Genomic DNA, 12,038 nt, shown 5'->3' with positions numbered 1-12,038 from the left:
TATGAGGGATACTAGCCTATATTGAGACAGGAAAAGGCATATGTGATCTCTCTTTTTAAGGTTAATGCAGTAATAATAGCAAGATAAATCCTATCTCCCATTTCTATATAGCACCTTAAAGTTCGACAATCATTTTTCTCTCAGCCTTGTGAGATTGGTAGGGCTAGTATATTCTCCATCTTGCAGATCAGGGGACCGAGACTCAGGGAGATTAAATAATTTGACCGTGGTCACATAGCTTAGTAAGTGTCAGAGTCAAAAGGGTCTAATCAAAGCCTCCTGGATCCAAGTTGCCTTCTTTTGGCCAGAAGTCAGGAAAACCTGAGTTCAAATCTGACCTCAGACATTTGTCAGCTGTGTGATCTTGTGAAAAATCACTTAACCTTTTTTTACCTCAGTTTCCTCAACTGTAAAATAAGGATAATTATAGCACCTACTTCCCAGAGTTGTGAGGATCAAATGAGATAATATTTGTAAAGCACTTAGTCTGGTGCCTGGCACATAGTAGGTGCTATATAAGTGCTTATTTCCTTGTCCCTTCCCATGTAAGGCTACCTGAGATCACATCAATTTGATATTTTTATTTTGTAGTCTCTACCTGAAAAATGAATTTCATAGAGTGATTAAGTTTATGTTTTGTTGGGCTGTTTTGCCTTGTTTTACCAAACAATTCAAACAAGCATTGCTTTTTCCTTGCAAAATCTGGATAAAGACTTTGCTTAGTCAGTGAAGACATAGTAACTTAGTGCATTCATGATTTCTGGGGAAAAAGGTTCAGAATGTGTTGCTGTTACAGTAAAAATCTGTTTTGGTTTTTAGAGGTAGCATATCTGTGGTGTGATAATTCAGACAGAGAAATGACATGAAGAATTCATATATTGAAGGAGAGAAGCTATCCATCATAGCCAAAAAATAACCTTAGAAAACTGGGAAGGAACCAGACCTGATCTAGACCAGAGGAGTCAAACACGTGGGCTGTTTTGCCAGAACCAGATTATAACATAATTGGGAAATATTTAACAAAGTAAACAAAAATACAATAAAATAATATTACGATTTAAATCAGTCCACAGACATCCTTATGTATAGATTATTGGTTCCATTCCTCTTGAGTTTGACCCTATTGCCCTGGACTGAGTCTGAACCAGATCAGAAATTCGTCATGTGTTTGTTTGAGTGACTAATGAACTACTCGTAACCTACCCTGTGATCTGGGGATGAATGAGGGACACAGATAAATGAAGAACAGGTGAGGGATGGAGGCGGACTAATATGAGAGCAAAGGTCATTTATCCAGGAGCTCCCAACTTTAGGCACCCCAAAGCTCCAGGAACAATACTATAGTGGCGCAAGCACTGGCTTGGGAAGCCAGAGGACCTCTGGTCAAATCCTGACTCTGCTGCTTATAACCTGTGTGATCTTGGGCAAGTTAATTCTCCTCTTTGATCATCAGGTCCTCATCTGTAAATTGAAGAGCCTGGACTAGAGAGCCAGTTCTAAAGGTGGGATCCATCTTGCATTATGAATATCCTTGCAATTATGACTCCTCATTGGAGAGGCTCTTATTATGATTGTGATGTTCTATGGTCTCACTTTTCCTAAATTACTTAAGGTGAGGGGGGCAAATTGAAGGATGAACGATTGGGCCACATTCTTTCCTCTCCAAGATAAATGACTACCCATCTGCTCCCTGTTTTCTGCTATGTTCCTTTTCACTTAGTTCCATATCTTTTTTTGTACAAAGTCCAGGCTTTTCAGGTATAGTTCCTAAGTTTAGTTCCTAAGAATCACATGCTTACCTCATCTCTTCTTCTCCTGAAATAACTGAGAAAACATGAGACATGCTCCACATATTGTGCAGTAGAGCTTCAAGTTATTATTTTTGCAGTAAGGAAGTTGTACCTCTCCAGTTTTGGAAGGGATTTCACTTTTGAAATGAGTTTTATGCCATGGAGAGAGTAAAAGAACCGATTGTCTCTAAAACTATGTCCTGAATGTCCCATGGTCACATGACAAATTAATGAGGAAAGGCAATTTTCTACAAGCACAATGGATTTATTTAAAGATAATTCCAATGAGTAAACATTGGAACTTATGAATGAGTTAAACATACTTGTTTGGACCATAATATTGTTGGGATAACTTCAAATTTTATTATATTTATTTCGATTATAAGCAGAACAGGTCCCTAGAGGCCAAAGGTTAAATAAGAAATAGAGGATGGCTTATCTCTTGTTCACAAGGCTGTTCCAGGAAAATTACACTTTTGATTTTCCTGATTTATCACCAGAGGAAGATTTTTAATTCTTCAGGTAAATACAGAGTCAATTTAGGAACTAAAAGCACTAAGTACTGTTGGGGTTTTTAAATGTAAAGATGTAAAACATGGGGCTGAATTTAATAATATGAAACCAAGCAAGGAGAAATATATTGTGTTTTCCCAGGTTCTAACAACACCACAAGTTTAAGATGGTAGAGGCATGGTTAGATATCAGGTTATCTGAAAAAAGATATGGAAGTTACATAGAATTCAAGTTCAAGTGAAGACAGCAGTCTGATATGACAGATGAAACAGCCAGATGTAGCCCGGGGTTTCAGTAAGAGAGGTAGAGCTTCCAGAGATAAAGAATTGATAGTCCCACTGTATTATGTCCTAGTCAGACCACATCTAGAGTATTGTGTTTCATTCTGAGTGCCATAATTTGGGAAAGATATCCATACACTGGAGAGTATCCTGAGAACGACAACTAGGATGGTGAAGCATCATGTGATATGAGGATTAATTGAAGGAATTAGGGCTCTTTATCCAGGATAAAGAGGAGTCTCTGAAGAAGCAATACTGGCTCTCTTCAAGTCTTCCTTTGAAGGGCTATCCTTTGGAAGAGGGATTAGATTTATTTTATTTGGCTCCAGGGGGTAGAAACCAGGAGCATTTGGTGGGATTTATAAAGAGATGAACATAAGCTTGAAGCCAGGAAAATTCCGATAGTTAGAGCTGTTTTAAAGGGGGACTGGCACAGGAAAGATTGGGGTCCTCCTACTTGAGGTCTTCAAGCAGAGGCCAGATGAAGACTTGTTCAAGCATATTGAAGGGGGAATTACTTTTTGTGTATATATGGGGTGGTTATTGAGATCTCTTTCAAGTCTAAAATTCTGTGATTCTATAAAAATGGATATGAAAGTGTCATCTATGTGTTTTCTTTTCTTTGCAGGATGAATAAGAGATACTTACAGAAAGCAACAAAAGGAAAGCTGCTAATAATAATATTTATTCTAACCTTGTGGGGCAAACTAGCATCTGGTGCAAACCACCATAAAGGTAAGAAATATGAGCTCCTTTTTTCAGCACCTTGTTGAAGTTGGCTCTGCTTTAAAAAAGTATGGTTCTATCTTGGGTAGTTTTTGTGATTTTCCTAGGTGCAAATTTCTCCTGAGAGTGCTCTACAAATAAAGATTCAGAAAGAGCGATTTCTAAAGTGGGTGTGTTATGGAAGGAAATGGTTATTTAATGTTTCCCGGACTGGTGCCATATCAGTTTAGCATGCCGATTCAATCCATAGGAAATTGCAACTCTGACAATTTCACTGCCATTTTCTTTTCTGGGATGGGGCAGTTGAAAAGTTAAGTTGACATGTAATAAAGATGTATCAAGGAAGATATGAGTGCTCTAGAGAAGTTCTTGACTGCAGTAGACCTCATAAAGAAGCCATCTTTAATAACATCCATTCTGCTGTGGCATGCAAATGGTTTGCCTGTCAAAGCTAACTTTTTGCACAGCCAGTCCTGAATGTCATTGCTTCCTCAATAGGAAGAAGATGAGCCTTAATTCTCAGTTCCTGAGGTGTCTATTTGTACTTCCATTCAGACACTAGCGATAATATGCTTAATATGCTGTTGCTGGCTTTGCCTTCCCAAGCCAAGCAGTGAGAGTTTTTAATCTATAGATACACATTAAACCTGAAAGGTTGTGGTAGTCAGAAGGCTACCCTTTTTCGTTTCTGGCAAGTAGGGTTGATATAGTGAATTAAAATGGGACTATTTTTGACTTATTCCCTTCACAATCAAATACTCCTAAGGTAAGAAGTCAATTTCCTGTTTTCTGAAATTTCAGTATAGTTTACCATTACCCTCAAGAATTCTACTTCCCTAATTAGAAAATCTGATTGCACCTCTCCTCATGCCCCACCCCACAAATATCACAGGTTCAGTCCCTATCCCTAACCCTATTATGTCACTTTTTGTTTCTTGGTGAAGTAATTATAATAGCTTTACTTTCAAATTCCTTTTTTTTTTAGGATAGAAAGGAAAAATTTTTGAAAATCTTATTGTTTTTCAATTAACAACTACTTATTTTCTCTCCTCGCTTTTCTCCAATTGAACAATAATGACAAAAAATAAAACCCTCTTAGCATATGCATATGTAAGTGGAACAAATTCATTGGCCAAGTCCAAACATATATGTCTTATTCTGAATCCTGAGGCCACTACCTCTCTGTCAGGAGGTGGGTAGCATGCTTCATCTTTAGTCATGTGGAATCATGGTTTGTCATTGCATTGCTCTGGAATTTACAATTTCTTGAATTCTGGTGCACTAAGCTGATTATGTGAAATTAATTACTATTGCATGGAACATTGCAATAGAGAGAGAGAGTGCGAGCAAAAGCTTATGATGGAGGGATAATCTTTGGTCAAACCTCCGTGCTTTTGCACTGTTGAATACAGATTAAATATCAAGGCAAAATTTCATTGAGGGTATTTAGGCAAAGGCTGGAGGAGTTCTTGTCAGGGATGTTTTAGTGAAGAATTCTTGTGAGTTATGGGTTGGAGGTTTCTCTCAACTGTAGAATTCTATGTTTCTGTAAAATATGTCTGTGGATGATTTGGGGGGCAAATTTATGGAAAAAAAATACTTTTACTTGTCCAGGGATATAGATTTGCTGATAAGATCTTCCCAGGTTTATGTCAGCAGACTTCTATTGAGCTTGAGAGTAGCCATCTTGTCAGAACACTGACTCATATGGTGCTTTTCTCCAAGGAGTCAGCAGAGCCCACTCACTGCAGAAGGTACTCTGCCGGTCTTGAAAAATTTGTCTGAAGGTTTTTGAATGAAGTTAGTCATCTCACGAGGGAAAGTGTTTACGTAGTTCTGCCTCATACATTACCAGAAACTGGCTCTTAAAAATGACTTTGATGTAAATCACTTAAAACTTTAAAAAAATTGCTGGAATAACTTTGCAATTTGTTGAGGCCTAGATCCTGAAAGCGTGGCACACAGTGACACAGAGAATAATCTCATGGGGAAGTCATTTAGAATTCATTTGGTAGGTTTGTTTTGTGATTTCCCCCCCCCCCCCCCCGGTTTTGTAACGGTTTTGAAATGGAGAATTACCTCCTTCTACTTAAAGGTTCTGGATAATCTGTGGTGATTTCTTTTATCTCCTGTTATTCATCCTATTGGATGTTACATTGAAGCCTCCCATTGTTGATTCTAAAATGCAAAGTGCTAGAGCTGTTTACGGTCTAAAGTTTAAATTTGAATTTAATTTAAATATGAATTATTTTGGCAAATAGGATGAACTGCTTTTTTTGTCACTTGGATCTGGCTTTTTTATAGTCATTTTTCCAGGTGCTTCAACATATATTTCATTAATGTAGACCAAACCTCATTTAAAACATTCAAATACACCATTTTTTTACTTATCAAATTTATTTATTATAATTGATACTTACCAAATATACCTTTGTTACTTATCAAATTTATTACTTATCTGATTTATTAAGCTAAAAATGGATGAGAAGTGACCTGTGGCAAATCACTCTAGATCTCAATTTCCTTACCTACAAAATGAGGGAGCTTACCTAGATATACAAAGTAATAAAGTCTTTTGTAGTTATGAAGGCTATGATATATCCACTGAAAATAGCATATTTCTTGTATATAACTTTGATGCTAGTTTAAGAGTTCTAGTTAGTGGAAAGGGATTTATAGGTCAGTATTAGTCTGGAGTATTGCCTTATGAGTATCCCTAGTTCTAGATTTGGGTGTCTGGCATGACATTCAGAGAAGAAGAATTGCTTGAAGAGTATATGTCATGGTGCATGTCTCTCCTGAGACTGGGTGAAGCAGTAGTTAGGGACCAAAGTTAAAATATGAAGGAGCAAGGTATGTGAATTTTATACTCTGCTATGCATTATTATTCAGACAATGCAGGTCCATTGGGAAAGGGGTTTCCTGTCTAGTAGTCCTAAACTTCCCTTTGAGGGACATCAAAACTAAAGAGTGATACTATGATGCTTGAACAGACTGTAAAAGGAGGTAGTCACTAGAATGCTGGGGAGAGATTGCGCTGTTGATAACCCCAAGTTTTGTTTCCTTCCAAGGGGAATCTAAGCGTGGCACTGAATATAGAAAAATGTAGGACCTTTGTGGAAAAGTCAGACTTGCCGAAGAGGAGGAAGAATTGCAATGATTGTTTATGGGTCATTAAGTCCCTTTATATGCTTTTTGCATTTGTTTCTGGGCTTCTGTAAGTTTATTGCATCTTCCAAGTTATCTAAGTGGTTGAATAAAGGCTGTCTAGAACCTGATTAATGCATTTGTTACTTTGGGTGCATTATAGAGCTGGGGATCCTGTTACCTATATTTTTGGAGACATAGACATTAACCATACAGATATATTCTGAGATTTCTGAGAGCAAAACCTAAGGGGAAAGTTGTTACTAACTGGTGGATTCCACTTTTAATTCTTTCATTATAGGAAGCAACATATTTATGCAGATTTTTAAGTATATCCTTTTATCAGAAATCCTTTTTACATAAATTCCCCTCACCAAAGTGCTCAAATTCACTATGCTTTAGATATTGGAAATCACCTTTGAAACGTGCCAGTTTAGAGTTCCTAGCTTCCTATCAAATACTTTCCTAAGCTCCAACCAAACTAAATCTTAGGAGCATAAGTGCTATAAATAGTGAATTGGTGAAAGCTTATTTTTCCCCCTAAAGTGAAGCATATAAATGCTGACTTATTCAAAAGATGTGCTACAAAGAAACCAGAAAACTAATTTTAATTGGCTAAAGACTGGTGGAAATTGTCTTCCTCAAAATAAAAGGAATGGATTAAACCCAATGGACTCTTAGATTTATGAGCAAGTTTACCAGGAGAAACAACTCTCAAAGGAAGATACTCTAAAAGAGACTGGTAGTCTCGGTGTTAGTTGAAGCAGTCTCAGACTGGATGTCTTCAGTAAATTTTCTTGTCAAAATATAAGGTCAGACGAAATTGGAGAATTCTCTAAGCAGGAAGTCATCTAATCATCTATGACTGTGACATTTAACACCTGTTGTTACACCCTAAACATGACTTCTTTTTTGGAGGAAAAAATTAAGCTTGTTCCCATGTTTAAACTCAGTAGTCTTTGCATTATTTTTATTGAAAGTCCTCTCTTTGAGACAAGTTGAAGGATAAAATTAAGGCACAGTTACACACACACACACAGACACACACACACACACACGCATGCACACATTCAAAAACATTCTAAATGATTCTCTTAAAGCATATAATTCAGGCTGTGGACCATTAGAGTTAATCAGGTAACATAAAGTAATCTTGACTTAATTTCTTAACTCTAGGAAGTCTAATTCTATTCCGGGCATTAAAAGGTTGGGGAAAACTATAAAGTAACCCCATTGTCTATTGTGCGTTTTCATTATATACCATCTTTAGTGTTATGTGACTCTTTGTGTTATTGAGAAAGTATTCTACTGCTGTAGGAGCTGGTTCTTTTAAGATGTTTGACTTCAGGATAGGCAATTCCAAGGAGTATAGCTTGTCTCCCTGTCTCTGAAGGCAATGAATTGATAATCAAAAATACTTTTTATCTTAGAAACCCAAACTTCTGGGGCTTTAATTCTGTTAGATGCTCACTAATGAAGAAATAGTAATGCATAATGATGTGAATGAGGGAAATGCCTTTTATCAGTTTCATCTTTTCTTTGATCTTTCTCAAGCCTACCTTTTAATAAATGATCATAAATATCCAATATTGTTTATTATGGAAGCAATATGGAATTGGGGATAGAGAACTGGGCTTAAAGCCCAAAAGACCTGGGTTCAGTTCCCACCTTTGATACATACTGGCAGTGTGACCCTGTGAAAGTCATTTAGTATCTCTGAGTTTTATGCCACTCTCTAAGACTAAATTAGAGACTCTGAATCTAAATTAAAAACTGAGTCTGTAAGACCAAGAGAAGGGGCTGACCTACGTTGATAGAGGGAGTTTCCTAAACTAATTAAATCACAGCTCCAGCCTCTATTCCTTTTATTTAGTATTACTATCACTATTATAATCCATAGCAATGATGAAGATGATGAAGTAATGAGGCCAGACTTTTATTTCTGACATAATAATATTTGTTACTTAGATTTTTAAAAGTCAATTAACCTTTCAGTGGCTCTGTTTTTCCCCAAAAAAGCATATCAGTGTCAGGCTAAGAAGTGACTATCGTATCCTCTGATATTTGATTTTTTTTTCCATTTTGTGGCTATTTTATATGTAACATTAATGCTTTTGGGGGGGTCTGTATAATAGGAAGATATTTAAAATTCATTAAGCATAGTTGTAAAATTCTTATAAAAGTTATCAAAATAAAATCATAAACAAGGTACAATGTTGCATATTAAATGACTGAACAAATTGGATGCTTTATTGATTTCTCTGGTAATGAACAATCTACTTTTCCAAAAAAGTTGTTCAAGTTCAAAGGTTAACAGCACCTGTTATCTGTGATGACAACCAAGTATGAGAGAATATTTCTAGAGATTAATATATTTGTCTGAAACTGATCTTATTGTTATAGTAGACATGTTCTTTGATCTTGTGTTTATAAATAGTAGGGTGTTTGGGTTTTGTTTTTGAAAGGCAGTTCTTAGAAAAAAAATCAATTCGCTAGTAATACTAGGAGCAATCTTCTCTTATGAAATGTAGAGAGTTCCAGGTATTCTAATGATTCACTAGAGAATCATAGATTCTCCATTTCCCAGGTCATATCTGAAATGCCTTTGTATTTGCAAATATGTATCTGTGGCTTTGTGAGTAACGTGATGGAGCTAGGAGAGAAAACTCTGAAAGAAGAAAAAAAGACAATCTTACTATGACACATTTGTTAGCAATCGTTAGTCACCATCATATAAGAAGTCTCTTCCTCCTCATCCTCGTCTTTGAGGGTACCTAGAATCATTGAATTTGGGAAGTAGATGGGACCTTAAAGATGAGTATGGGTCCATAGCCTTAGCACTGTAACAGACCATAGAAATTCATCTATTCCAACTCTCTCATTAATATGTTATTGTATATTAATATATAATAATATTATAAAGAAAATGAGGCCCAGAGAGGTCAGTCAGTAGGTCAGTCATTAAACAGTATTGAATATTTATTGTATGCCAGGCAGTGTGCTAAGCACTGGGGAGGGGAAGTGATTTGCACAAAGATATTGTCTGTCACTGTTGGAACTAGAACCTGGATGAGAAGACTGGCCCCCAGGATAAATATTGAGACAAATCAGATGTATTGAATTGCCCCACCCTGCTCTGATTTTTAAAAAAAAACTTGCAACAAGATTGAAAGGAAAAACTAAGCAAGATATAAATACAAAATAAAGGGCAAAGTCAAAACTATAACTTGGAATTTTGGTACCTGGGAGAAACAAAACAAAGAATGCCTTAAATTCAGTTGAGGTGGTGTTATGACAGGAACAGCTAAGCTGGGACTGCCATAATTTATTTCATAATGTTTGCTTTTGGGCTGCTTTAGCCCTTATGATACACAGACGTGTGTGTATACATACATTTCATGTAAACATAAGTATATACACTTATATGTCCATATCTCTATATGCTTATCTATGTTATATTAAATATATAGATCTAGACATGCCTATCTCTGTCTGTCTTTCTATCTATCTATCTACCTACCTATCTATCTATCTATCTATCTATCTATCTATCTATCTATCTATCTATCTGTCTGTCTGTCTGTCTGTCTGTCTGTCTGTCTGTCTGTCTGTCTGTCTCTCCGTCTGTCTGTCTGTCTGTCTATCTATCTATCTATCTATCTATCTATCTATCTATCTATCTATCTATCTATCTATCCATCTACCTATCCATCTGTCTATCAATAGAAAGAAAGGTATCTATCTATAGATAGGCATGTTTACTATTTAGGATTGTTGTCACTGCAAGTGTAACCCTAACTTTATGAATGTAAAGGAATTGACATTGCTTGCTAGAAAATGCATACGTGCATTCACAAGTTAGTAAACTGCCTACTGACCAATCATATGAAAGATTAATTAGCACTAAATAATTAATAATATTATATTATTAAGATTAACTTGTTAATTGAACCTATAACATGTTTTAAAATCTAGCAACTAGCTCAGGAGAGTTGAGTTAAATCAGAAATTTAGACCGTGAGCAAACTGAATGCACCTTTCTTCTTTGTTTTGCCCTGAGGCCTGTTAATAAGCTCATAGCAACCTGTGGGAGCAATGAGTCCCTAAGCTTTGTGAAAGTTTCTTAGAGTCCAGTTAAGGCCATGAGAATAAGCCCTTATTTCTGTGAGATTAGAACCAGTAAACTTGCCAAATTAGCAGTAGGGTAAGTCAGACTTATTCCTTTTACCCTTTCAGCCAATTTCAATACTCCAGGGTACCAAAACATGTCATATATCTTTTACGTGTTCCCCCATGCCACATCTATTTCCTCCACGACACCCTCTGAGCCTTAACTGCCTCCTCCTCTCCAGAGCTTAGCTATAGACATACATATAGAGAGATTACATGTATATATATGTGTATGAAATATATATGTGCACACATACACACATACACATGTAACATGCTTATTTATTTCCTCAACTCTATTAATAGTTGTTGCGCCCTTATTCAGAAAAGTGTTCATACCTTCCAAGGGCATAGACACTCTCTATTGGTGATTACATTCTGGGGCTTTTTTTTCCGGGGGGGGTAGGCAATGGGGTTAAGTGACTTGCCCAAAGTCACGCAACTAGTAAGTATTATATGTCTGAGGCCAAATTTGAATTCAGGTCCTCCTGAATCCAGCGCCGGTGCTATATCCACTAAGCCACCTAGCTGCCCCTTATTCTGGGCCTTCTATGACTGTATCCACTGAGGTGGGGAAAGCAATCTCCTCCTTTACCTGTAGATCTAAGATTGGAGACAAATGACACTTTGCTTCCCTACCAATCACTGCCTTGGTGAGCCAAAAAAAAAAATGGAGACTTTTCACACACACACACACACACACACACACACACACACACACACACATCGGGGATGGGATAAAAAGAGGAAGCTAGGAAGCCATATGTGTTTGTTGCAAGCCACCACAAATTAATCTTGAACAGACTTAAAGACCTGAAGCATCGCCTGTTTCCTGCCCTCCTGAGGCCTCAGTCAGTGGTAAAGAATACCCTTCAATAAATCTCATTCGGATGTGTTAGCTTATATTTAAGCTCTCTTTTTCCTTTCTGAATATGAACATTAATTTATAACAAAATCATTCATAGAGATATTTGTCACTAAATGTAAGAATTAAAATGGGTAGGAGAACATCGTTTCTTCTCATTCTAAGAAAAATAATCTGTCAGACAGAAAAAAAAGCAGCAATTTGAGAGCAGACTCTAGAACACCTTGTAGCCTTTTGCTGGGATGGCCAGAAATAAGTGGGAAGGCAAAGGAGGCATTGACCTGGAGTGGGGTTTGAGTGGGAAGGTAGTTACAGTCTCTGGTAGTTTGCTCTATTAATGAATTATTCTTGCTGCTGAGCTTAGATGCAATTGTTTATAACTAGTGAAGGACTCTCTGTGTCCTATCAGTGCCCTCCACATTTTGGTGACTTGGGACTGAATTCTAGTCCCTGCACCCTAATTTTGGCTCTGGGCTTAGTTCATATGGACTCTAGTCTCTCTCTCTCTCTCTCTCTCTCTTTTTGAGTTGCTATATTGAGCAGGCA

General features: G+C 36.9%; 1 protein-coding gene across 3 annotated transcripts in view; it reads left to right on the top strand.

Annotated features, from left to right (window-relative positions):
* TAFA2 (TAFA chemokine like family member 2) overlaps window positions 1–12,038 on the top strand; it is a 550,698-nt gene that overhangs the window by 426,374 nt on the left and 112,286 nt on the right. For all 3 annotated transcript variants that reach the window (XR_002325239.2, XR_002325240.2, XM_020990164.2), the window contains exon 3: window positions 3,213–3,319. Coding sequence is in view for 1 of the 3 variants with exons in the window: in XM_020990164.2 (XP_020845823.1) it covers window positions 3,214–3,319 (106 nt within the window). In the remaining 2 variants the exon portion in view is untranslated. The remainder of the gene's footprint in view (window positions 1–3,212; window positions 3,320–12,038) is intronic.

This window comes from Phascolarctos cinereus, unplaced genomic scaffold (genome assembly GCF_003287225.1).
Source record: "Phascolarctos cinereus isolate Bilbo 61053 unplaced genomic scaffold, phaCin_HiC Scaffold_1;HRSCAF=81, whole genome shotgun sequence".
Lineage (NCBI taxonomy): Eukaryota > Metazoa > Chordata > Mammalia > Diprotodontia > Phascolarctidae > Phascolarctos > Phascolarctos cinereus.
The sequence above is the reverse complement of the archived record's forward strand: the minus strand, read 5'-3'. Positions and strand labels throughout refer to the sequence as shown.